The sequence below is a fragment of the Ovis aries genome, chromosome 4 (genome assembly GCF_016772045.2).
Source record: "Ovis aries strain OAR_USU_Benz2616 breed Rambouillet chromosome 4, ARS-UI_Ramb_v3.0, whole genome shotgun sequence".
Classification (NCBI taxonomy): domain Eukaryota; kingdom Metazoa; phylum Chordata; class Mammalia; order Artiodactyla; family Bovidae; genus Ovis; species Ovis aries.
This window is the reverse complement of record NC_056057.1, coordinates 98,404,965-98,432,697: the sequence shown is the minus strand read 5'-3', so window position 1 is coordinate 98,432,697 and position 27,733 is coordinate 98,404,965. Positions and strand designations below refer to the sequence as shown.

Genomic DNA, 27,733 nt, shown 5'->3' with positions numbered 1-27,733 from the left:
AAGACTTGATCTTTGTCTGTCTCAGTCTCTTGTTTCTGAGAAAATAAGTAGATTCTGGGTTGATGAATGGTGTGTCCTGATTTTAGATAAGACCAATGAAGGTGGGTGGGAAGAGATGAGTGGGAAGACTATGGAAGATGACCCACGTCTTTTCTTCTTCTGTGGGGCACATGTTGGTGTGGGGAGTAGAATGGACCATGACTTGGCAAGCCTTGTTTACTTAACTACGTCTTCAGGAGCAGTAGAGAATAGGGCAGATAAGTCAGTGAACTGAATTCAACTCTCTTGGCAGGCCCCATTCTTTTGGTTCTCACTAATCATAGAACCCGGGTCTCCTGCACTGCAGGCGGATTCTTTACCGTCTGAGCCATCAGGGAATCCCCGATAGTAGAACAGGGGTTCTTAACTTTCAGTTCACACACTACCGTACATCTGTAGGCTTTGGACTCTGCCCATAATAATGCAATAAATTTTGCATACAATTGAATTAATCCATAGACTTCTGAATCCATGGGCCTCAGGGCATAATTCTAGCAGTAATGTGGCTGGGTGGTTGAGGTGTTTATGTCACTCTTCTTGGCCACAAATGATTTCTGTAAATTGCACTTGGTATTTGCCTTGACGGAGATTCCAGAGATGTCTGGAAACCAGGTATAGCAGGTGTGGATATTTAAACAGAAAAAAGCTTTTCTAAAAGAGGTACCCTATTTAAGGAAAGATGCTTCCTAAAGAAGTTGCTGCTTATACAGAGGCTGGTTGTCCAGTTCTTGCAGAAGCTCACGTTTTACATTTGACCCGTTCTAGGGTCAGTTTTCATCACAGAAAAGAGTTGTTCTCTAGCTGCAGATTGTAAAACAGGCTGGCATTTCTAAACCTTGTCAGCTGCTTAGCAAATGAGTCCCCAGTTAACAGAGATCAGGTGAGTGCGAGGCCTGAACTCATTACTGAAGCTGGGGTGTCAGCTCAGCGGGTATCAGTCTGAAATATAAAGGATAGCCTGGCTGTTGTCTTCCATCAGCATAGTTGTGACCAGACTGGGAAGACGGTAGATCAGGCTTGGAGTAAGCAGAGATGCAACCGTGGGCTGCCATGGGTGCTCCTTTGGAAAGACCTGAGAAAACTTGTATGAGTAATTCTAAGAACAAAAAAAGGTTGACTCTCAAGGCAACCTTACAACATGTTTATCAACTTAAAAAATGAATTGTGTACCCTTGAATGACATACTTATAAATTTACTGAAGTATGACCAAAGACCTTATTGGGAAATGCTTTGAATTGATTGAATTTGACATTAAGTAGCAAGTTTTGCGGAGAAGGCAATGGCACCCCACGCCAGTACTCTTGCCTGGAAAATTTCATGGACGGAGAAGCCTGGTAGGCTGCAGTCCATGGGGTCACTATGAGTCGGGCATGACTGAGTGACTTCCCTTTCACTTTTCACTTTCATGCATTGGAGAAGGAAATGGCAACCCACTCCAGTATTTTTGCCTGGAGAATCCCAAGGACGGGAGAGCCTGGTGGGCTGCCGTCTATGGGGTCGCACAGAGTCGGATACAACTGAAGTGATTTAGCAAGTTTTGAGGCACCAGATAAACCACATAAATAAAAAAGTTAACAATGAATTAAGAAGTAATGTTTAGGTTGAAAGAGACATTGTACTTTTAATGCAAAGAGCATCAGTTCAGTTCAGTCGCTTAGTTGTGTCTGACTCTTTGAGACCCCATGAATCACAGCACACCAGGCCTCCCTGTCCATCACCAACTCCCGGAGTTCACTCAAACTCATGTCCATCAAGTTGGTGATGCCATCCAACTGTCTCATCCTCTGTCATCCTCTTCTCCTCCTGCCCCCAATCTCTCCCAGCATCAGGGTCTTTTCCAGTGAGTCAGCTCTTCGCATGAGGTGGCCTAAGTATTGGAGTTTCAGCTTTAGTATCAGTCCTTCCAGTGAACACCCAGGACTGATCTCCTTTAGGATGGACTGGTTGGATCTCCTTGCAGTCCAAGGGACTCTCAAGAGTCTTCTTCAACACCACAGTTCAAAAGCATCAATTCTTTGGCCCTCAGCTTTCTTCACATCCAAACATGACCACTGGAAAAACCATAGCCTTGACTAGATGGACCTTTGTTGGCAAAGTAATATCTCTGCTTTTCAGTATGCTGTCTAGGTTGGTCACAACTTTCCTTCCAAGGAGTAAGCGTCTTTTAATTTCATGGCTGCAGTCACCATCTGCAGTGATTTTGGAGCCCCCAAAAATAAAGTCTGACACTGTTTCCACTGTTTCCCATCTATTTCCCATGAAGTGATGGGACCAGATGCCATGATCTTCGTTTTCTGAATGTTGAGCTTTAAGCCAACTTTTTCACTCTCCTCTTTCACTTTCATCAAGAGGCTTTTTAGTTCTTCTTCACTTTCTGCCATAAGGGTGGTGTCATCTACATATCCGAGGTTATTGATATTTCTTCTGGCAATCTTGATTCCAGCTTGTGCTTCTTCCAGTCCAGTGTTTCTCATGATGTACTCTGCATATAAGTTAAATAAGCAGGGTGACAATATACAGCCTTGACGTACTCCTTTCCTATTTGGAACCAGTCTGTTGTTCCATGTCCAGTTCTAACTGTTGCTTCCTGACCTGCATATAGGTTTCTCAAGAGGCAGATCAGGTGGTCTGGTATTCCCATCTCTTTCAGAATTTTCCACAGTTTATTGTGATCCACACAGTCAAAGGCTTTGGCATAGTCAAGAAAGCAGAAATAGATGTTTTTCTGGAACTCTCTTATTTTTTCGATAATCCAGAGGAAGTTGGCAATTTGATCTCTGGTTCGTCTGCCTTTTCTAAAACCAGCTTGAACATCTGGAAGTTCATGGTTTACATACTGCTGAAGCTTGGCTTGGAGAATTTTGAGCATTACTTTACTAGCATGTGAGATGAGTGCAATTGTGTGGTAGTTTGTGCATTCTTTGGCATTGCCTTTCTTTGGGATTTGAATGAAATCTGACCTTTTGCAGTCCTTTGGCCACTGCTGAGTTTTCCACGTTTGCTGGCATAGTGAGTGCAGCACTTTCACAACATCATCTTTCAGGATTTGAAATTGCTCAACTGGAATTCCATCATCTCCACTAGCTTTGTTCGTAGTGATGCTTCCTAAGGCCCACTTGACTTCACATTCCGTGAAGTGAAGTGAAGTCGCTCAGTTGTGTCCGACTCTTAGGAACCCCATAGACTGTAGTGTGCCAGGCTTCTCTGTCCATGGGATTTTCCAGGCAACAGTACTGGAGTGGATTGCCATTTCCTTCTCCAGGGGATCTTCCTAACCCAGGGCTCAAACCCAGGTCTCCCGCATTGTAGACAGACGCTTTACCATCTGAGCCACCAGGGAAGTCCCTCACATTCCATAGATAGGGATAAATGGGCAGCTTATACTCAGACCAGGACTCATGCAGGCCTTGTCTTCACGCATCACGTAGAGAAGGATCTTCATATGAACTTGGTGCAGCTGATGAGAGTGAAGCGAGATAAATGGGCTGTTGAAGTCCTGGTGGCTGGAGCTGTATTAGTTATTTGTGTTGCATCTTGGAACCCTTCCTCCTCGGTAACTCCGGGGGTAGGTGTTACTTTCCTAGTTTCCAGATGAGGAAAGGGAGGCCCATTGAGGGGTTACATAGCTAGTCGGTTGCTGGTGCATCTTCCTTTATTCTGGGCCAGTGTTTTGTAAGGTATAAAATCATATATGTCAAATTAGCTTACACATATTAGCTTTAAGCACATAAATTGTATTACATATGTAACATAGTAGATGTATTATAGGATAATATATAGTAATATGGTATGTGATATAAAATGTGCATAACACATTACAGCATACTATGTTAATACAGTACATTATATGTTATGTATTAGTACATCTCCTTATATATTGAGTAAACTTTAAATTATGTATCGATAAAAATAGCTTTAGGATTCCAAAACTTAATAAGCCTCATTTTATTTCCTCATGAGGAAGTAATATATGTTGTGTGGGGTAGGGAGTGTATTATTTAGTGGCAGAGAAAGCACGGAATGAGAATGGGGTTACTGGTTGCCGGTCCTGATGCTACCAGTAGCTGGATATCACTTAGAATCTCTCTTTTTCTCACCTGTGAATTGAGAGGATTGGGGTCAGTCTGAAGGCGTTCTTCCTGTGACGTAGCTCGGCTTTGCAGATGAGTTGAGGAGCAGTCTCCGCGGTTGTCCGTTGATAGAGAAGCCGAGTCCATTGGCGCTCTCCTTCCTAACTTCCTCTTCTCTTCTGAGAAAGGAGTCATGGTTTCTCCTTCAAAGATCAACAGCTTTTGACTGTCGACTTTCCCTTTGCTGTCCCCCCTCCATTCTGCTTTGGGTCCTGAGATACAAGTAACTGTTCAGCTACAGACCGTTTTGTGTTCATTGATGTTTCCCAGGGGCCTCAATCGGTGCTCGGCCTGGTCAGCCTTGTTGGGTGGCTCACTAACACGTAGGAGCTCACAGTTCTGTGCAAAGGCAAATGCTTGTTCTGTCATTGGAGCACTGGACATTTGTGCAGGGTACCCATGGGGGGCACAGGAAGGGTCCTGTTGGGTAGGCAGAGTTGGCATGGAATGACTTTAGGATGTTTTGAGCTGAAGTTTGAAAGGCAGTTCTCTCCCGAGGTATGAAGGCATTGTAGGCAAAAATAAAGGCAAAGAGATGGCAGCGCGTGGCCAGCGTGGGTGGAGAACAGGTTATGGAGTGTTGAGGGAAAAGCTGTGGTTGGAGAATGAGGCCACAACCAAAAGCAGAGGAAGTCTTGAATGCCACGCAAGACACTTTGGCCTTTCTTGTCAACAGAGGTAGCTGTTGAAGGACTTGAAGTGAGAATTACCATAGTCATTTGTATTTTAGGAGGGATATTGATGATGCCCTGAATTAGGGCAGGGGAAACAGGATGGGAGAAGGGACGGCAAATTCATTAGCTGTTTAGGGGTTGAGGAGGTCACGGCTCCGAGAATGAGGGAGAGAGAAGGGTCGAGAACTCCTGAGTTTTGATTTAGGAAGCTGGGTGGAGGTGGTGTCATGAATGAGATAAGGAAAGCAAGAGGACACAGAGGTCTTTTTTGGCAAATGTGAATTCAGCTTGGGACATGTTGGGTTGGAGGTGCTTGTGGTCTGTCCCTGGAGAGGTGTCCATTAGGCAACTCAGTGTTTAGGTATGCCTTTTGGGATGCAGGTCTTGGACTGGAGATAATGGGTTTAGAATTCATTAATTAATCAACAGCAGTTATTAATAAACATCAGGAGAGTGAATGAGAGTACCACCAAGAGCTTGTGGAGTGAGAAGAAATCAAGGCAAAGAACAGAATTAGGAGCCCTCTAGCATATAAGGGTGGGCAGGGGAGGACTTCCCAGGTGGCTCAGTGGTAAGAGATGTGGGTTTCATCTCTGGGTCGGGAAGATTCCCCTGGAGACGGAAATGGCAACCCACTTCAGTATCCTTGTTTGGGAAATGCCATGGATAGAGGAGCCTGGTGGGTTGTAGTCCATGGGGTCGCAAAGAATCAGACTTGACTTAGCGACTAAACAACAGCAACACAAGGGAGGGGGAAGCCTGCAGAAGAGATGAGACTCAGGCAGAGTCCTAGGACCAGCAGGAAGGGGATGTTGGAAAAGTGGCGTGGGGGCTGGGGGATGGGTTTTTGGAAGCTGGGAGTGATGCTAAAGGGAAGTCATAAATCAGGTGCTTTGTAAATATAAAAGATGTTTATTCATATGAATATCTTGCTCAGTTGTGGCTGACTGTTTGCTACCCCATAGACTGTAGCCCACCAGGCTCCTCTGTCCATGGGATTCTCCAGGCAAGAATAGTAGAGTGGGTTACATGCCCGCCTTCAGGGCATCTTCCCAACCTAGGGATCGAGTCCACTCGTGTCTCCTGCATTGGCAGGTGGATTCTTTACTACTGGTGCCACCTGGAAGCCTGTATAAATACAGAAGGTTATTTATTTGATCAGTGGTGACTTTTGCCTGGTATTAGGTTACAAGTCAGTCAGTGGAGTGTTAAGGAAGTAGAAACTGGAAGAAGGTCCCTGAGGATGTAGCGGTGGCGGTGGGTGGGGTTGGGGGGTAAGGAGGGGTTGTTTCTCCCTGTTACTTGACCTGTAAACCTTTTTGATGATTTCTTCTTTGCCTTCATCTAGTCAGACAGTGAGTCTGGCAGTGAAGGGGATGTCTGAGTGTGACCTTGATTCTCAGACTTCCTGGATTTGAATCCTGGCTTCATTATTGACAACCTGTATGATCCAGCACGAGTTATTTAATTTGGCTTTGCTCCAGTCTCCTCACCTATACAGTGAACATAATAAAATTATCTCATAGGATTGTGAAGGATTAAATGAGCCAAATACTTGGTTTAACATCAGTGCCTGGCACCTGATAAGTACTCCGTGAAGGTTAACTTTTTTTTTTAAACAACTTCATTGTGGTAAAATTTACATACAATAAAATTCACCTGTTTTCTGTGTATAGCACTTTCTAATGAATTTACAGACTTGTGCAACCATCCTTCTTTCCAGTTTTAGAACATTTTCATCACCCCAATAAAATCTCTCATGCCCATTTTCAGTTAATCTCCATTCTCATTCCAGCCTTAGGCAACCACTTACCTAAGATATTTTCCATCTGTACAGAGTTCCCTTTTCTGAGCATTTCAGGTAAATGGGATTATACAGTATGTGGCCTTTTGTCCTTGGCCTCCTTAACTGTTTTTCAGGTCTGTCCTTATTGTAGCTAATTTCAGAATGTCACTGCTTTTTATCGATGAATTCTAGTCCATCGTATGGACGTATAATGTTTTGTTTATCCATTCACCGGAAGATGGATGTTGTTTCCACTTGTGCTGTTATGAATAGTGCTGCTCTGCACATTCCTGTGCAAGTCTTTGTGTGGACATATGCTTAATAGCTTCTTAATTGGTCCTTTAGCCTCCTTCAGGGGTCCTCCTGCTTCTGTTCTCATCCCCCTCCAATCTGCTCTTCACACTGTAGCTAGAGTGATCTTTCTAAAATGGAAGTCTCATTGTGTCATTACCCTGCTTAAAATCCTTCAGTAGTGCCTAGCTGCCCTCAGGATCAAGTTCAACCCCCTGACTTGAAGGATTTATTTACTAAGAGTCTTCAAAATCCACAGTCTTATTTTCCTCTCCACCTTCTGTTTGAGCCCCCTCCTCAACTTCCTGCTTCAGCCATTCTTTTCTTCATCCATATTGTTTCATGTATTTAACCATTCACTTATTAACTAGGCTTATTGAGGCTCTGGGGTATAGTACTGGACAGGGCAGCCAAATCCATGCTTTCCTGGAACTTTGTTTCTAGTGAGCAAGACAGGCAATGAACAGGAAAGTATCAGATAGTGATAAGTGCTATAAAACGAGTGAAAGTCCCTCTGTCCTTTCCTACTCTTTGCGACCCCAAGGACTGTACAGCCCATGGAATTCTCCAGGCCAGAATACTGGAGTGGGTAGCCTTTCCCTTCTCCAGGGGATCTTCCCAACCCAGGGATCAAACCCAGGTCTCCCACATTGCAGGAGGATTCTTTATTAGCTGAGCTACAAGGGAAGCCTGATAAGAAAATAATAAAAGGATGATATGATACCTAGGGGTTAGAGGTGCTGATGACTCAAATCTCATGGCCTGAGTGTTCCTCGTTGCCTCCATGCTATTGCCAACTGCCTGTTTGATATTTCCACTGCTGTTAAGCCCTGCTGCTTAATGGTAGCTTCATGTGGTACCGTCTTCTTTCTTTTTAATTTTTAAAATACTTGTTTTTGGCTACGCTGAGTCTTTGTCGGTGCGTGTAGGCTTTCTCTAGTTGCAGTGCTTGGACTTCTCATCGTGGTGGCTTCTCTTGGAGATGAGCGCGGGCTTTAGGGCGTGTGGGCTTCATTAGCTGTGGCTTCTGGGCTCTGGAGCACGGGCTTAGTAGTTGCTACTAGTTGTGGCACGTGGGCTTAGTTGCACTGGGGCTTGTGGAGTCTTCCCAGACCAGGGATCAAACCCACGTCCCCTGCATTGGCAGGTGGATTCTTAACCACTGGACCACCAGGGAAATCCTAATACCCTCTTCTTATAGTACTCTCATCCTACTCCTTCTGTTCCTAAGTACTGTTCATCCTTCTTAACCTCCTGCCCAGCCCCGCTCCCAAAGCCTGGTTAGATGCCCTGCCCGTCTTGCCCATTGTGCTGTCTGTCCTTCCATTATAGGCCAACTGACTTAAGTAACATTCTTCACATTATATTTAAATGCATGGTGGTTGTCTGTTTCTTCTTCTCTTTAAGCAACTTGATTGTTAGAATCAACTGTTAGAATACTTGAAGCCTAGCCTAGTTCCTGGCACAGAGTTGGTACATAAGGAAATCTACTGAAAGAGGGATTGTTTGTGGTTAGCCTTGAACGGAGGGAGGGTGGGAGGGACACCGTTTCATTTGGGACTGGAGGGAAGGAAGGCGCTAAGGCCTGCTGCAAGTGTAAATTAATTTGGAGGATGAGGGAGGAAAGTTGGAGGAGTTCTGATGGCTTACATTTTCTCAGAGGTTACAATTTCGTGTACAGTATAGAATGAGGGAAAGAGTCATTTATAATGAGCAATGCATTAGAAGAAATGAAGAAGCAGTGCTGTGGGGTGCATCTTGAACCCTTCACACTCTTCTTGGTTTTAGCTTCACAGCGATCAGATTTAGTCCGATTTCTTCAGGCCATTCGTTACACACATTGCCATGGATGACTGGCTTACTTGGATGCTATTGTACTGTTTTCTTTCTTGTTCTCTTATAATTGATTTTATTTTGATGTTACTCTTTTCAGCTTTCGGAAAATGTGATTGATCGTATGAAGGAAACCTCTCCATCTGGCCCGAAGTCTCAGCGGTATTCTGGTACTTATGGTGCCTCAGGTATTTCAGAGTTTGAATTTCTGAGTTCTTAGTAGAAAACCTTTAAGCGGTGAAAGTTCCCTCGGTAGTCACGTTCTCCTGCACTCTGTCTTGTTACTTGGATGCTTTTTTACAGGAGAATTGTCTTCCTTTGGTATTCATGGGGAACTGGTTCTGGGACCCTCTTGAATACTGTAGTCCATGGATGCTCAAGTCCCTTATATAAGATGGGTAGTATTTGCCTATAATCTATGTACATCCTCCCATGTATTGATCGTTTAAATCTTGTTTAGATTATTTATGATACCTAATGCACTGGATGCACTTTCCTGCATTGGAGAAGGCAGTGGCAACCCACTCCAGTATTCTTGCCTGGAGAATCCCAGGGACGGGGAAGCCTGGTGGGCTGCCATCTGTGGGGTTGCACAGAGTTGCACACGACTGAAGTGACTTAGCAATGCACTGTAAATGCCGTAGAAATAATTGCCTGCATGACAAATTCAAGTTTTGGGTTTTTGGGGTTTTCCGGAATTGTTTTTTTTTCTTCTCCCTGAATAATTTCAGTCTGGGGTTGGTGGAATCTGTGGATGTGGAACTTGCAGTTACGGAAGGCCAACTGTGTTAGCAGTTAGTATTGGGGTTTCTTTTAAAATGCTTTGATGTAAGGTAGAATGAATCTACTTTCTTTTCTTTTTTTATTTTTATTTTATTATTTTTTTTTTTTATTTTTATTTTTTTCTTTAGAATGAATCTACTTTCAAATAGTCTTTGGAAATTTTTTTTTTCTCTTCCAGCTCCTGAATCCTCTGTTAGGCTTTGGAAGGTTATTTCCTAGCTTTTTGTGTAAAATGAATGACGTATAAGGGGTATTAGAAGTTTGGGAGTAAATATTTATTAAAAAAAATTGAACTTAGAAAATACTGATTTATTGTTTCCAGATGGTGAAATTTCTCTAATGATTTTACTTTGTAATGGATTTCTTCAAGTTTATAAGCAGTTTATTCCTTCAGAGTCTTAATTATTGATGAAAATATGTTAAATGAAATCCATAGAGGATTATTGTCTCATTTTATCTGTGGATCCTGGGGGATAAGAGATTGTTTTTCTTCCCTCTCTCCTACCCCCATCCATTGATTCATCCACCTAAACTTACTGAGCACCTGCTATGCGTCTGGCCCTGTTCTTGTTGCCACCAAATTTGATGGATGGACATGCTGTGTTTTGGTGAAATGACAGCAAGGAAGTAGTTGGGATGATTCATTGTGAACTAAATGAGAATTTTCATTATTTATTAGAAAGGAGTATTGGGTGGTAAATCTAGCTGCAGACTGAAATACCTTGAGAAAGATGAGCTCCTGCACAGATGCCTCACTTGGCAGCATTTGTGACCCTTTTACTAATCATTAAATTGATAACCACAAGTTGAACTTCTGATGTGTTCAGAGCAGAAAGTGCCGAGATGAATAAGAAATAGTTCTTGTCCTTTTAAAACTTCTTGTTTGGTAGGAGCATTAAGAAGAGTTCGTAGTTCATGAAGGTTAAATAGTAAGTGGCCACTCACTCTGCCAGAAACCCTTTCTTTGACTTCTGGGCCACACTGTTGGTTTTCCTTCTACCTTACTTGGATTCTCCAAAAGTTGGCTTAAAGCTCAGCATTCAGAAAACTAAAATAATGGCATCTGGTCCCATCACTTCATGGCAAATAGACGGGGAAACAGTGGAAACAGTGACAGAATTAATTTTGGGGGGCTCCAAAATCACTGCAGATGGTGACTGCAGCCATGAGATTAAAAGATGCTTGTTCCATGGAAGAAGTTATGACCAACCTAGACAGCATATTGAAAAGCAGAGACCTTACTTTGCCAACAAAGGTCCGTCTAGTCAAAGGTACGGTTTTTTCAGTAGTCATGTATAGATGTGAGAGTTGGACTGTTAAAAAAAAAGTTGTGCACTGGAGAATTGATGCTTTTGAACTGTGTTGGAGAAGACTCTTGAGAGTCCCTTGGACTGCAAGGAGATCCAACCAGTCCATCCTAAAGGAAATCAGTCCTGAATATTCATTGGAAGGATTGATGTTGAAGCTGAAACTCCAATACTTTGGTCACCTGATGTGAAGAGCTGACTCATTGGAAAAGACCCTGATACTGGGAAAGATTGAAGGGGATGACAGAGGATGAGATGGTTGAATGGCATCACTGACTCAATGGACATGAGTTTGAGTAAACTCCAGAGGTTGGTCAGAGAAGGAAGTGGCACCCCACTCCAGTACTCTTGCCAGGAAAATCCCATGGACAGAGGAGCCTGGTAGGCTGCAGTCCATGGGGTTGCTAAGAGTCAGACACGACTCAGCGACTTCCCTTTCAATTTTCACTTTCATGCTTTGGAGAAGGAAATGGCAACCCACTCCAGTGTTCTTGCCTGGAGAATCCCAGGGACGGGGGAGCCTGGTGGGCTGCCGTCTGTGGGGTTGCACAGAGGTGGACACGACTGAAGTGACTTAGCAGCAGCAGCAGCCAGGGGTTGGTAATAGACAGGGAGGCCTGGCTTGCTGCAGTCCATGGGGACTCAAAGAGTCTGACACAACTGAGCGACTGAGCTGAACTATGTACATGCTCAGTCTAGTGTTTGCCTATTTCCACTAACATCATCAAATTGCATACCTTTTGAATCATTATGTAATTGCCTCTCAAAACTCTGTCCCTAGCCCTGACCTCTCCCTGCAACTGTTGTCTCAGATAACTGCCATCTTCAGATTGCCCCTTAGATTTCTTCAACTTAACACATCCAAAGCAAACCTTTCTGTTCTTCAGAGTTGCTTCTTCTCTTTATCTTTCCCAGTAAAGGGCACTGGGATTCACCCTTGTTTACTCTTTTTTTTTCTTTTTGATTCTTCTGTTAGACCATTAGCTGATCTTATCAGCTCCGTCTCCAAAATAGGTCTGGAGGTGGTCTTCGCACGTCCATCTTCACTGCTCCATCTCCAGTCGAAATAGCCACCATCTCTTCTCTTGTCTTTCAGTGAAGCCCCTTAACTGGCTCCCCACTTCCACCGTTGTCCTCCGTGTGTGCTCTGCCATGTGCAAGAGGCCTCAGCAGCCTTTAAAAACATAAACCAGCTCATGTCACATCCCGGTGGTGATTCGCCACATGCTTACAGTATAATTTGAATTGCTTTATTGGCTTCTGGGGTACACCATGACTGATCCCTTTCTGCCTTTCCAAAATCACCTTTTTTTTTTTTTTTTTTTTTCCAAAATCACCTTTTGATACATGGGGATTTTTAAAAATTGGAATTTGATCTAAAATATGCTTTGTTCTTGGTTGATTTCTTTTTAACATACTGTGTTCAGGAGATGGGATGATGCTATGCACTGATGATTAAATAGTGAAAGAGAACATTTAATGTTTATTATGTGCCAGGTTCTCTGTTAAATCCTTTATGTCTGTCTTATGTAATCTGTATAACCCTGTGAGGAAGGTACTATATTAAGTCGTTTTACATGGGAGGAATTTGAGACTTGAAGTGATTAATTATCTTGCCCAAAGTCGCACAGCTGGTGAATAGTGGAGGTAATGGTTGACTTCAAGTCTGTTTGACTCCGGAGCAAATGCTGTAAAGCACTGTTTTATTGTAGTTTGAATGAAGCCTTGCTTCATATGTAAAAAGGACGTGCGAGAAACTAGGGAAAGAGGTGCTTTTCAGTGATGTTCTGCTAGAGTTTAAGAAAGCACTTTCTTTTTCTAACTGATTGTTCGTTTTTCTAGCTTTTCCCTGTGTTGGCTCTCGTTTACAGTGAGCTGAAGGAGAAGGAAGTGTTTTCCTTCTTGTCTTGGTTTCTTAAACTTGTACTTTGAGAGAACAGGTGAAGGTGGAAAGACTTTCCCTCAGTGCTCATGGTGTGGCCTTGAGTGTGGCGGAGCATCGCACTGACTTTGTGATGAGTTCTGGCTGTGCTGAGGGGTCCATCCCATCCCATTTCTGTTTGATGTGACTGATGAACTTGTTGGTCCATGACCAGCCTGGGCACTGAAAGCTCTTTGAATGCTACCTTGTGTTTTGTTGGCTGGGCTAGAACGACACTGTCTCAGTGGTAGCCATTTGTCACACGTGGCTATTCATATTTAAATTAAAACCAATTAGAATGAAGTGGAATAGAGATTTCATCTCTTCGGTGCACGGTAACTGCCTGTGGCTAGTGGCGCCATGTTGGGCAGTGCAGGCAGAGGACATTTTCATCTTTGCAGAAAGTTCTCTTGCACAGCTTTAGAATTTTCACGCTTCATTAGATGATTTTAATGATGCAGTGACTGCGATAGTGGAGCTAGATGGCTCTTTGTGTTTGTGAATCTAGTTTCCTGCATTTTCTACATCCCAGCTTCCCCAGGACTGCAGGTAAATGGACGCTTTAGGGAATATTTCAGGGAGTACTGCCTTCACCCCAGTCTTTAGCACAGCTTCCTACCTAACCTTGTGTGTTATGAGTGTATTGGAGGAATTGATTTCTTAGAGAGGTTGGTGAGCATGTGTGTACCCTCATATTGCCATACAAGCACTTGCTTTTTCTCTCTGCACCTTGGTGTGAAAAAAGCTCATCAAGGCTAATAGTGCCAACTCTTTGAGAATATTTCCCTTACCCATGCCAACCTGACCCAAGAAAAGAACTAAGATTTAACATACTGCTTTAAAAAGATACTGCCTTTAGGTTCAGAATGCAATTAGACTATGATTGTGCAAATTAGCAAAGATTTATTCTTAAAATTTAAAGAATATGTGTATAAAAGTAAGTAGCCTCAAAGTTTATATTCTGTTTCTCATTTGGGGTTTTAGTTCATACCCAATAATAGATTTCTTAAGATTTATAATTTAGATGTGTTATGAAATAATTTTTCAAGTCTACAAAAATAATATTGATAAAAATGTCACCAGCTTTTTATGCATTTTTCAGTGTCAAGTAAATTATATATTAAATGTGAGTTGAATTTTTAATGTTTGTTAAAATGCTTTCTTCCTTGCAGGACTATTAATTTATACCAGCCCTCTAGGCTATTCATATGTGTGAATATAGGACAGAGTTGATGGTCTGAAAATTCTAGGATTTCTGTGTATAGGAACTAAATTTTGTTGTTTATATAATTTTGAGAATATAATTTATGCTGTTAAGAAAGTGATTTCCTCTAAAGACTTTACTGAAACTACTTTTTGCCCAACCTTGAACCAGATCAATGACTTGTTGCAGTAAGTGTTTGCATGTAAAGCTGTTCAGGCAAAATAATATGCCGTGTGACACACAACAGATTGTAATGCCACTTTCATAAATGAACGTGCTCTAAAGAACTTAACTGTGTCCTTGCTGCCTCATTCTCAGCTGTGTTACGTGCTATCTCAACTACACTGGCTTTTTTTTCACACCAGGGGAAATTATTTTTTTTAGACTGACGTAAAGGGATTGTTGTTGTTGTTCAGTCGCTAAGTCATGTCTGACTTAAAGGGTTACCTTTTCATGAACATCTTGCATTTTTCAGTGTTGGATATTGATTTTTTTTTTTCCTTTCCTCCTTGATCCTTTAGTTTTTCTGGCTTATAGGGAGGTCAGACCTCTCATGTTTGATCCCACCTAATACTGAGGAAACCCTGTCCCCAAGTCAGTATGGAAAAAAACAGGCAGGAATGATACTAGGAGGCTCTTTGTTGGTTTCCTAAGCTGCTAGCAACCAGATGAAAAGGATGAATCTGGGCAAAAAGACAAAGGAGCTCACTTGTATTATTATCCTCCGTGTGCAAGGTTCTCTGTACCTTTCTTGTCATTGGGAAGAATAAGAAAGATTTGCTGATTTGCTTTAAGTGTATAACTGAGATCACTAAGTATTTGGCAGCCATAACAAATCGCAGGAAACCAATTTAAGCAGGAAATAGCACAGCCCAAACGAAACAGCCAATTTACGGAAACAGATTTGTCTATACGTTCTATGTATTTTTCTCCCAGCGTCTGGCCCTCCTAGTTCTTTTTAAACAGCTCTTTAAGGCTCATTTAGACCTAGTATTGTAGGGAGAGTTCACAGTAACGAGCTGCACTTATTCCTTGGACTTGAGCTGCAAGAACTGGAGGGGGTTGCAGTGTCTCGGTCTCCAGCTTTTAATGTGTGAAAGTTTGTTGATGCCAGTGTCTTGACACTGCGCTGTTTTGTTGTTGTTTTTTAATGTGTCCAGTAACGCTTCATAAAAGGAAGAAATGTATACACTGTTGATTTAAATCAGATTCTTTAGTCAGTATATTCTGCTCTTAAAAAGAAATCCATAAACCATCCACATTTAATGGATGGTTGAACTCCATCAGTCAACAGGCATTAGCAGGGAGGTGATCTTTGACTTTGAGGAACTATTAGTTTTGTCAAATCATGTTTAACATTATAGTGTAATGAATAAATACTAATGTAGTACCCTTCACCTGCTCAGTGAAGATTTTGGAGTAGGTGAATGAATATCTAAGTGAGATAGAATAGATAAAAGGTCTAGGAAGTGCTTTAGGACTTCAGAGGAAGAAGATCAAGAACTCGGGCGGCAGACCATCCAGGGAAGTGGACTTGAGCCAAACCCTGAGGATAAGAAGGGTCGGGGTATTGGTGCTGAAGGTGTTCCTGGCAGGATCAGTGCAGATCAAGAGTTCAGACCAGATAAGAGGTTCCACTGGGGGTTCTCATGGGTGGGAACGTTGGGGGGAACTTAAGTTTAATCTTACCCTATAGGGTTTAGTGGCTACTGAGCTGCTTCATTTAATTTTAAGATGCAAGTTTAGCAAATTGCATTAGTTGCTACTTTTCAAGTATACTCAGTCATTAATAACATTTTTATGCCTAAAAATGCAGTGCTGATTTTCTCCTTGATATTTTTATATTCAACAAAGAAATCTAAATGGTGAGAATGTTTTCCACCGTAGCACTAAATGAACCCAGTTTCATTTTCTTGAACAAATAAGCAGCCTCATAAGCGTTCTTATTTGTCCTTAGCTGACCTTATAGCAAAAAAAAAAAAAAAAAAAAAAAAGGAAGGAATATTCAGCTACTTGAGGCTGTGGAAGGTAAAACAGAAACTTTGTGAGCTGGGAATGTGAAATGGCACAAGTGGAAAATGTAGAACAAGTTGGAAATTGAAGACAGGAAGACAGCAGCTGTGTGGTCTAGGTGGGAGTGATGAAGGCAGAGGAGGGTTTGGGTGGAGTTGCTGACGGGGCCACGTGGCTGTCTAGTGGCAGACTCACACTTCGGTCCTTTCTCCCCCGGTCCAGGGCACTTTCCCCCTGTGCCACTGGATTCATCGCTGTTTGTGTTGTATGCATTTTAAGAAACCAGCACAAACATAAGCACTCTGTTTTGAAATTGAGACGTGAGCATTGTTATTGTTCAGTTGCTCAGTCATGCCCAACTCTGACCCCCATGGACTGCAGCACGCCAGGCCTCCCTGTCCTTCACCATCTCCTGGAGTTTGCCCAAACTCATGTCCATTGAGTCGGTGATGCCATCCAACCTTCTTGTCCTCTGTCGTCCCCTTCTCTTCCTGCTCTCAGTCTTTCCCAGCATCAGGGTCTTTTCCAGTGAGTTGGCTTTTCACATCAGGTGGACCAAGTATTGAAGCTTCAGCATCAGTCCTTCCAATGAATATTCCAGGTTGATTTCCTTTAGGATTGACTGGTTTGATCTCTTTGCAGTCCAAAGGGTTCTCAAGAGTCTTCTCCAAGATGCGAGCATAGAAAACTTAAAAAAAGGTATAACAGATCATTGACAGTATAGTATATATTCCTTGGTATTTGGGGGTGGTTGAAAGGGGAGTTGCACAGAAGAACAAAAGCTGTAGCAGAAGAGGAAAGAAATTTTAGAGAGAAGCTTAGTAGGTCTTGAAATATCAGTGAGTCACACCTTCCAGTGGTTTTTCTGTGACTTGGAACTTCTGCCCTTTGATTTCTTAGTTAACAGATGAACCACTGACTGCTTTTTATTAGATCCTCAGAGGCCCCTGCCATACTTCTTCTGTAGCATAATTTACTTTGCACTAGTTCTTCCAAGTGGCTTGAAGTCGAGTGGGCCAGCAATTCCCTGTCTGTTCCTGCATGACCAGAAATAAGCAGCTCTTCTGTTAACATGTGTTGCATTCTGTAGACTGGAGATGTAGTTATGGCGTGCAGTCACAGAGCTCAGGAGCTGGAAGGCTGGAACTTTAGTGACCTGCGGAAAAAGAGAAACTGTTTTGAAGAACTTTTTCTTTTTTCCTGCAGTGGGTTTTTGGACACTAAAAGGATAGTGTATTGCACTTTCTGATAGAACAAGTGTTGTTATTGGGTATAACAGTCAAGTGAATCATTAATATCACTCATAATAGTAAATAATAATCATAAACTGCAAAGAGAAAACAACTGTAAACTGTTTTACAGTCATACCTCAGGGTTTATGAAAGAAAATATCAGACCTTATATAAGCAGCTTGAAGGAATTTTAAAGTATAGGGTATATAATATGTAAAATCACTATTTTTAATTTAAATTTAATATGCCAGGGGTAAAATAAACACTAGATTAATAGTATTTTTGCCTTTCTTGGAATTTGATAGACTTTGAGGGTGTCATTTAGATGGCTCAGATTTCTTCAGACAAATTGCCCGAGAGAATTTGAAATTCATGCTGCAAGTAGAGGTGTTCAGAATTAATTCACGATCCTTCGGAGTGTCAACCGAATCAGTAGACTGTTGTTGTTGATGACCGTGGTTTTCCTCTAAGAAAACATTTTAGAAAAGTAAAGTCTGACCCGGTGTTTCATTTCTTCCTTTTCCCCTTTCCTGGCTCCCTGGTTTGTTCGGAATTGCCTGGCCAGTGCTCTGTATTAGGCCAGGTCCGTGCTAGCAGGGAACAGTAGGTGCTTTTCAAGCGCTGTTTTTAGACCTGATCTGCCCCTAGAGCTGCTTGACACTTTGGGTTGACAGCTGTCACTGTACTTGAGTGTTTCTTGAAAAGTGTTGGGAACCCACATGAATCACTATGGTAAGGCTTTTCAGACTTTTTCACAGCATTGCTATGGGATGCTTAAAACAATATCCTGGTTGTGCATGTCCTGGTTCCCTTGACTGAGTGGTTAATCGAAATACGGGTTTTAATTAGCCAGCGTCAAATGATTGGAGTTTGAAATTACAGGGTGGTAACGATAACTGTCTCTTTGCTTAAAGGCGGGATGTGGTTAGAACATCTTGCACATTATATCATTGGTAGCTGGATAGCTGCTGAAAGCCCCTGTACATTGACATTGTTGGTGGGACTTAACTTATTTACCTTTATGTTTTTGCTGCTTCATCCGCATTTTTGCTCTTGTCCTGCAGGGGACACCACAGGCCTTGCTCTGCATGTGGTGAGTAGCAGTAGAACCTTGCTCTGAATTTTCCTTTCCCGCTCTCAGGTCTTAGAGTTTCTCCCATCCTCGGTATCATTGCCTTAGTCTGGCCACCAGTCCCTCTTCTCCTCCCGTGTTCTAACCATCTCTTGCTTGGGGTCACGGCCTTCAGTCTCACATTCCCCAGTCTGTTCCCGCTGCAGTCCTAAGAATCTTTCCAAAGTATCGGACCAATCATGTTATTCCTCTGTTTAAAACTGTAGAAACTCTACCTTCCTTTTAGGTGAAGTCTAGGTCTCTTTTATGTAGCCAACAAGGTTCTGCACAATCCTTCTCTGCTTTGATGTCCTGCATCATCCCCCAGACCTGCCTGTGTCTCAGTCTAGCCATAGGGTGGTTGTTGAGTCCTTGAACTTGTCCTTTTTGGTCTTTCTGTCTCACTGCTGTTCTTTCAGCTGTCTACCCTAGCCCGCTCTGACTCCTCCCTGTCTTTTATCTGCTGACTCTTCCTCACTGTTCAGGTCCCTGCCTAGAAATCACTTACTTCAGAATTTTTTTCTGACTCCAGGTCTGGCTTCCTGTGGGGTCGCCCAGCATCCTGGGTATACTGTTCTGTTGCAGCCCTTAGCATGTGGTGCTGTGACTGCGATCCATTCACCTCTCTCCCTCGGATCCACGGCTCTCATTTACTCATTTGTCCTCTTGGGACCTCCTTTTATGATACTTTTTTTCTGCTTTCTGACTTATTTGGTATTGATCTCTCCTTGCTAAGGTGAAAAGCAGTTACAGGCCAGTCTTTGCTATAGGTAAACATTGATGTTTTGAGGAAGTTAGAGTTGAGGGGGTTTCTTTTCCTTCAAGAGCTCCTCTTCACCATCTCGTCTTCCATTTGGCTGCATCTCCATTATCAACTATCATGACTTTTTTCTTCTGAAAGGATGAACTCTCTGCCCTCATTCACTTCCTTAAGGCCCTGGGACAAGCTCTTTAACACCTGGGGTTTTGGTGTCTGAAAATTCAGGCATGTTGAGGATTAGTTTGGCTTCTGGTTGAGGATGGTCTTCCCTGGTGGCTCAGGTGGTAAAGAATCTGCAGGAGACCTGGGTTCAATCCCTGAGTTGGAAAGATCCCCTGGAGAAGGAAATGGCAACCCACTCCAGTATTCTTGCCTGGGAAATCCCACTGACAGAGTACCCTGGTGGGCTACAGTCCACAGGATTGAAGAGTCTGACTCGACTGAGCAACTAACGCTTCTTTGAGGATTGAAAGGAAGACCCACTGCTTGGATCCCATTAGGCCAGCAGAGGAGGACCAGGGATCTGGTTCCTCTGTATGTCCAAGCACATAAATAGTTAAGCCCTAAGGACAAAAGAAAAACTAAGAACATCTTAGCTCATATGGGCATTTACCTGGTGCATCCCATTTTCTCCTTATCACCCTGTGCTACAGTGACAATAATTCATATAACTTATCAGATTTGCTTTACATCTTAAATCCTTCAGATGTAATTAGTTCTGCTGTTGACATAATGGTCATCTCATGACTTTAAAAAATTAGATAAAATATTGATTGCTGTCTGTCATTTTTGAGGATGAACCAGAGGAATGATATGAAAATCAATTGCTATAATCAGGATAGATTGTTTTAAATAAAAATTATTAAAGCAGTATTTGAGATTGACAGTTTTACCCAAAACATTTTTATCGTTCCACTAATGCAACCAGCTCAGTTATGGATTCTGAATATTGTCCTATAATTATTCAAAGAAATTAATTTAACAAAATATAATTATTTTGACAAAACACCTCTAACAGTCCTCAATTTTCTTTCTTATAACTTCCACTTTTAGCAAGAAGAGATGACTTTGAGTCTTGTGTACCACATGCACTCTTGTAGACATATAAGGCCAGTTAAATCTGTTCTCTGGTATGGCCAAGCAGCTTTTGTTTAATTTTATGGATCAGCATAGATACCTACAGGGCATAGTGTGTTTTTAAATAACATGTTGATTTCTTTGGGAATTTTATGAGATTCTGCTCATAGACTACTTTGGTGACATCTTTATACAACTTTTCTAAAAAGGTTGCTTTCATATTCTTTTTCAGAAACCTTTTAGAGTGATTATTACAAGATTATGGGATGTTGTAATCCTTTTATATGATTATTCTTTGACCTTTGATATATTTTATTAGTTTTTAAATAAAAATCTTTAAGAAAAACATGGATTGTATAATTAAGAAATAATATTTTATCAGTCTTGATATACATACAAATGATAAATTACTTCCCCTAGTTCTTTTTTTCTTGTCCTGTTAAACATACCTCTGCTGACTTGACCGTTGTTTCATAACTCAGGTTCATCTTTTTTGCAGAAATGATATTTGCAAAAATGGCAAAGTGAAACTTTAAAAAACAGTAATTTTTTAAGTTGCTCTTTTTTTTTTTTTTCCTTATTCTTGCTTATCAGACTTTGATCTGAAACTTATAAAGGTCATGCTACATTTTGATTGAGAACTGCCTTCTCTTCGGCCAGGTAACATTCTTTGCTTTGAACAGTGCTGAGGCCTCTGTAGCACTCAGGCCTGCAGCGTCTTCTTCTAGAGTGCCTCAGGAGGCATGATTCGTACTGGGCAAGCCAGACCCTGGATGGGGGCTGCAAAGGGTGACTGAAGTCACCACCTTTACTTAGCTTGGCTGGCAGTGATGCTATGTGACTGTGTGCTTTCAGTAATGGGGCTCCAAAGGAGATGAACCCCAGTTTCTTCAAGTAAGGCTGTAGCTGAATTACCTCTGAGCAGAAGTATGTGCACACACACATACACGCATACAGTGTGTGCTTAGTGTTTGAAGAGCTTGTGGCACTTAATAGTTGCGTCATCTTGTGTTAAGTTATCTCAGATTCCTGCAGGATAAGCTAGAGAGACTAATTTCATATGGTTGTCATGGAGACTAAATGAGATAAGGTACCAGTGCTGAAATATATTAGCAGATAATCAATAAATGTCCCCTTCTTTTTCTCATACTTTAACAAAGCATCCAGGGCTCTTACTTCACTGCCCTTTCCACGAACTGCTGACCTTTCTATCTACTTCTGTACCCTTATTCCGGCAAACAGTTAGTGCTGGCTGTGTGCCTGTTACCTTACTCAGTGCTAAGATTTCAGAAATGAACAGAACAGAGCCATGCAGGTGAGCTGTAATAGAGATACACTTGTATCATAAAGAATGGCTTAAGGACTAACTATCTGGGGTGGTCCGGTAGACTTCATGGAAGAGGTGATGATAATTTGAGCTGAATAGTGAAGGGTGAGTAGGAGTTCACCAATCGACATGATGGGATTGATGGTGTGGGGTGATGGAAAGGAGGAAGGCCATTTTTTGGGAGAAGAAGTGGTGGGTGGAGCAGTTAGGATCATTAAGGGTTTAGTGATTTCTAGGAATTATACCTAGTTATATTTATTTGGAATGCAGGTATCGGGTGGGAGATCAGAGTACAAGGAGTAAATATAGGTGGAATAACAGAGCTAAGGGCTATGGATTTGCTTCTGTACAGAGTGCCTCCATCCCTGTGTTGTCATACTTGAGTTAACTGTTTGTGTGTGTGTATGATCAACTCAAAGGTTGCCTTATCAGGACTTTTCTTGATCTCATTTATGTTGCCTTCCTCTAAACTCACATGGCAGTCAATATTTTCTACATTGAAAAAAAAGTTGTTTATAGCTATGTTAGCATCTTTATTTTGCAGTAAGCTTTGTGAGGGCAGAATTCATACTGAAAATCTGCCTGGTCTCCTTGTGACCCATGTAGTGTCTGTCTCACCTATAGAAGGTGTTCAAGAAACACCTGAAGATGGAATGAGCGAGTGGAAGGAGCCATGAGCATCAGCATCCCAGCTTCCTCAAAACACTTTTGACCTCAAGACACTGTGTTCAGTGAAAGAAGCTGGTCTCAAAAGACCATGTACTGTCTGTTCCTGTTTCTATGAAGTGTCCAGTATAAGCAAATCTATGGAGGCAGAAAGTATTGGGTTAATGTTTGCCTAGGGCTGAGGGTGTTGGAGGTGCGGTTGGGGAATACAGATGACTGCTTCTGGTGGCTCAACTCTGCAAGTCTGTTAAGGCGCACTGAACTGTACACCCTATATGGGTGAATTTTATGGTTTTCTTTGAATAACACTGTTAAAAGGCACTTAAAATCTTTTCATGTTTGTAAGAAGCATCTTCGAATGCATACTTTCTCTGTTCCTGTGTTTGCAGCATTCACTTAGGGACTTGCATGATGATACTTATTATTCTGTTTAAAAGTTTTGACTTGGCTCAGTAGAATGGAGGTGAAGAAGAGCTTTGGGAATTCATACTCCTTTCAGAGACGCTGGGGAGTGTGAACCAGGGCCTCTGCCGAGCCTGTGCTAGGTGACCTCACTTTCTGGTCAGAGGAGCATGGCAGTCACTCAGTTTAGTACCAGCAGAGTGGCATTGTTGGATGTATTTGAACAGTGCATTTTTATTTTTCAAGTTTTTGAAGAAGTCTGTCTTTAGGGAATTACGTACCACATTGTCTTAATAACAAGAAAGACAGCATTCACTGAAGAAGAAGAGATGGTGCTCTTTTTCTGTCGCCTTTGGAATAAGAGAAGGCGATACAGGTAGTTTTTCAGCCTGTTGATCTTGTTTCTCTTATTAACAGGTACTTCATTTTAAAAAGCTGTTTTATACTAAAGCATTTATGACTCTATACATATTAATATAACGTGTTCCCTTAGAGAAATTGTGTAATGTGGTTTTCTCTTTTCTCCCACCGTGTAGGAACTAGTAGTCTCTCTGTTGATGAAACAGCAGGGAGCACCTATTTCTGGTGTGCCTATTTATGCAAAATTTAGCCCTCTTGAAAATGAACAAAGATCATAACCAAAAGGTATTCATCATGCAATCTATCCAAAAGAAATCATGAATGAAATCATCGTCAAATAACTTAAATAAAAGTTATTTCCTGACACTATATCACCAAGTATAATTTGGGACATTTACCATTATTATGTGTGCATTTTTCTTTTTCATATGATTGCCAACTATCTTTAAAAATGGGCTGCTTCAGATTACTGTTTTGGGGAGGCTGATCTGATCTACTTGACCGTGATTTCACTTGAGTAGTGGCCGTGGGTGGTGGTTCATCATAGATGTGATTGTTACTCGGGATTCTTCAGCGCCTCTATGAAGGAAAGGCACTGTATTTGATGTCTCTTCACTTAGCTTTGCAACTAGCAGAATGTTACCAGGTGCTTCCGCCTGAGGTCTTAAATGGGAGGGCTTAGTAGGGCTGAGAGAGCAGAGTCAGGATTTGGTGGGAGATTTTCAGTAGGCCCCCTGCCCCTCCTGTGTGTCACCCAAGAGGTAGCTCAGACACCTACCTATTTAGTAAATGCCCAGGGCTGTGGTTTGGTGGAAGGAGCAAGGATGTTGATAGATCTGGAAGACCTGACGTGGCTGAGCACGGGTCTCAGCTCTGCCCCTTACTGTGCATGTCACTTGAGGACAATGTCTTGAACCTCAGCTTTCCTCAGTTAATGCCCAAGAGTGATGGGGCTTTATATGCTACAGCCACTGCTCTTTCTTGGGCCATTTCTGATTATTGAACAAAGAAACTCAAAATGCATTTTTCCCAAAGAAAGAATGAGTGCAGCTGAAAATAATGTTTTTATAAGTAATTCTTCAGGCTTACCATGGATTCTTGGGTTAACTTGGAAACCCAAATACCATTTGATTTTTAATGATGAATTTACAATGAGCTTTGCCACCGCAAAGTTGTTGGCACCTTGTCATAGCTCGCAATCAAAGTTTCTTTATGCCTTGTGAATGGGCTGAAATGGCTCACTTTCGTTTCCAATATTTGGGTTCATACATGGTCTGTATGTGGTTCTCATTGAAACAGGGAGCAAACAAATATTTGTCTGCACATATACACGCAGATTGTATGTATACAAATGACGTGTTAACTGCAGAGACATTAGTATAGACATGTTAGCAGTTTAATTAGTAGTCACTGAAGATTCCTTGCAAAACACGTAAACTTACATCAGAGAGAAACTTTGTTCCATCTGCTGCCATGCCTAAGGCTGGTGTGGCTGGACGGTGAAGTGAAGGGGTTGTCACAAATTTGCTTTTATAATAGCCTATATAATTTTGGCTTTTGTTTATCTGATTTTTCAGGTTGATAGTGGTGGCTTTTTTGTGTGTGTTTCTCTATTTCAGAGTGATTACTCTTGCATTTCTCCCCGTTAAACTCTTAAGTAGGAGGGAGGATTTAGCACAGGCACACAGCACTAATTTCATGCTGTGTCAGGCCGTTTTTCAGGGAGGGTCAGAGCCTGCAAACTCTGTTGTTGTCGAATCAGGTAGAGGCAGTGTGGTACAGGAGGGGAGCTCACGCTTTGGGACCCATCAAGCCCTGAATCACCACAGGCCAGTCACAGCGATTTCTTTGTCTATACGATTGAGTACTGATTGTTGTTATTCAGTTGCGAAGTCGTATTCGACTCTTTGTGACCCCATGGACTGCAGCTTGCCAGGGTTCACTGTTCTTCACTATCTCCTGGAGTTTGCTCAGACTCAAGTCCCATTGAGTCGATGATGCTATCTAACCATCTCATCCTCTGCCTCCTCCTTCTGCTTTTGCCTTCAATCTTTCCCTGCGTCAGGGTCTTTTCCAGTGAGTTGGCTCTTCGCATGAGGTTGGCCAAAGTGTTGGAGCTTCGGCTTCAGCATCAGTCCTTCCATTGAATATTCATGGTTGATTTCCTTTAGGATTGAGTACTAATTACCAGAGGGGTAACCTGAAGCTTAGAACATTGCTTAATAAATAGAGACTGTTTAAATTCATGTGTTATTGGCTTGCTGGTTGGAAATAACTTCTATCTCAGCCTTATTGGCAACTAGCCATTTTACCTTGTACAAGTTTATTTCTCTGAGCCTTAATGTTCTTATCTGTCAAATGGTGGAATGGACTCTTATCTCCTATATTCCTTGGATAGCTTGCGAGCTTTTTTGATAAGAACCATTTTCATTCATCTTTGTATACCAGCACTATTACGTGGGCAGGACATTTTGTGATTAATGATTGAGTTTGATATTTTCCCACTCAAGTCATAGTTATATAGTTATATAATTATATAGTTATATGTAATTACAGTTACAGTCTTATTTGTGTATGCCTATGAACATTTATAAGTGGAAATTATATCATTTTTTGAAGTTTGTCTCTAAACAACCTGAAATATACTTTTATCTCTAGAAGTATATAACATATATAAATGTATGTGTATGTTCTGGTGTACCAAAATTTAAAATTAGGTAAAAATACATGAACATGAACAATGTATAAGGATATGCATTCTTAAAGGTCTCTTGCTTTAAAATAGTTTATTTATGTTTCATTATTTGGATATGATAACTCAGAATTACTTGGTCAATAACAAAACAATGGTGTTGGCAGTGTCTGGGTTAAAAAAAAAAAACACTCTAGAGAATTAGGGGATAATAGTAATTAAAAGGATACTGTCAAGATTGGTAGGTCTAAGCTTAGCATCCCAGCTGTGTTTTGGTTTGTAGGGGGTATGAGTGTCATGCTGTCTCCCCCAGTGGTTTGCCTTCCGTGTTAGGAGCCAGGAGTGTGCTACAGCGCACGTAGAGATACTGCCTTCTAAAGCGCTGCCTCAAGAAGTGGCTGCCTGGATGTTGCAGGGCTCAGCTGGCCGGCCCGCAAGAACCTTGTCAGTGTCTGGAGCAGTTGAAAGCTGGCAGATGTAAGGTCATTGGGCTTTCTGGCTTGGCTGTGGTCATTTTCTGGCACAAGTCGTAACCACTGGCCCACCAGGGAGTTCCCTTGTGGCCGTTTTCTGAAGGAGCTCTCTAAGCACAGAGGACGGCTCTCTCTGTGCTAGGAATTCTGTGTTCTCTTGAACCGAAGTGCTGTGTGCTCAGTCACTTCAGTCGTGTCCAACTCTTTGTGACCCCATGGACTGTAACCCTGCAGGCTCCTCCGTCCATGGGATTCTCCAGACAAGAATACTAGAGTGGGTTGCCACGCCCTTCTCCAGAGGATCTTCCGACCCAGGAATCGAACCTGTGTCTTTTTAACCTAAGATGCCACTAATTATAAGATATGCCATTGTTTTATGTTTCACTGAGAAATAACCTTGACAATTAAGCTGTGATAAAATGCTTTCTTATTCCTTGGGAACATTCATTTTGCATTTATTAGAAGAACGTAGATTGGAAAGGAAAATTGAAGTACAGTGACTTGATTATGATATTCTTCAGTTTTACTCACAGAGTCCTAGTTTCTGAATTACTTTCCAACTCCAAGTTGTCATGTTGGTGTATTTCCACAAACTGTCCTCCTCTGTGCCTTTAAAAGTGCTAGTGATGGGGCATTTCTCACAAGAGGGTTTTACTATCTGCTCTGGAGTTTTCTCCCAAGCTGCTGACATTCTTTCTCCATGTTTTGATGCTGTTGCTTTCTTGATCATACATAGACAATGTCATGAACTATGTGATGACTGCTGCTTGGCCCCCAGCAACGGTAAGATGCCGTCGATATCAGAGCTGTTGGAATGTGAATGATTGTGCTTCGTAGAGTCAGTGGACTACACTGATGGACCACCGCAGCATCAGGAGCAGTGGCGGGAAAGAGACTTGCACTGAGGAGTCAGTATCAGTGGTGGGGGGTGGAGGATGGGGCGTTTTCTTTATTCTAAATGATTAGCAGGTGAAGATACTTATTCTCCAATCATTTTTATGTGCAGTTGTCTTTTCTCTCTCATGGAGAATCCTAATGGAGTTTAAGCTTAACCTGAAAAGATAGACCTGTTTCTTATGCCTGTCCTATTGAAGTGTTTTTCAAAAATCAGACTTGCTTTGAATGAATCAAACATTCATAGCTATGTTTTAATTATAAGGGATACAAAGACAAGAGAGGCTTGTTGCTCTTGAGGTATTGATGATGAAATGGGAATAAACTCAGCTGACAGGAATACAGCAGAGTCTTCTGGGTCTCATTTCGGGTGACAGTGCGTTTACTGTGCTTCATATACTGAAGTAAGTATAAGTAAGCCTCTAGTGTTTTCATTTTTTTTTTTCCTTTAAAAACATGGAAGACTACTGTAATAGAACATGTAAATAGAATGGAAAGAATTAAAGTAGGATAAAATTTCCAGGCACTCCCCCACCCCGGACTTAGTAAGTCTTCCTTATGTAAATTAAAGAAATACTGTCACTGAATGTATATGATCCTGGATTGGATCTGAGTCATGTGATTTGCTTTTTGTTTTGTTTAAAAGATGTATGGACAATTGGAGAATAGTATAAGACCTATTGATTGTAGTATTGTATGTATATGACTGTGATTTCTTAATTTTGATCATTGTGCAGCAGTTGTAGAACAGATTGTT

The 27,733-nt window shown here is 41.8% G+C and overlaps 1 protein-coding gene across 1 annotated transcript in view; it reads left to right on the top strand.

The window, feature by feature from the left end:
• Positions 1–27,733, top strand: part of CHCHD3 (coiled-coil-helix-coiled-coil-helix domain containing 3) — a 281,917-nt gene that overhangs the window by 5,034 nt on the left and 249,150 nt on the right. Inside the window, exon 2 of the mRNA NM_001126357.1 lies at positions 8,855–8,942. Within this exon, the coding sequence (NP_001119829.1) occupies positions 8,855–8,942 (88 nt within the window). The remainder of the gene's footprint in view (positions 1–8,854; positions 8,943–27,733) is intronic.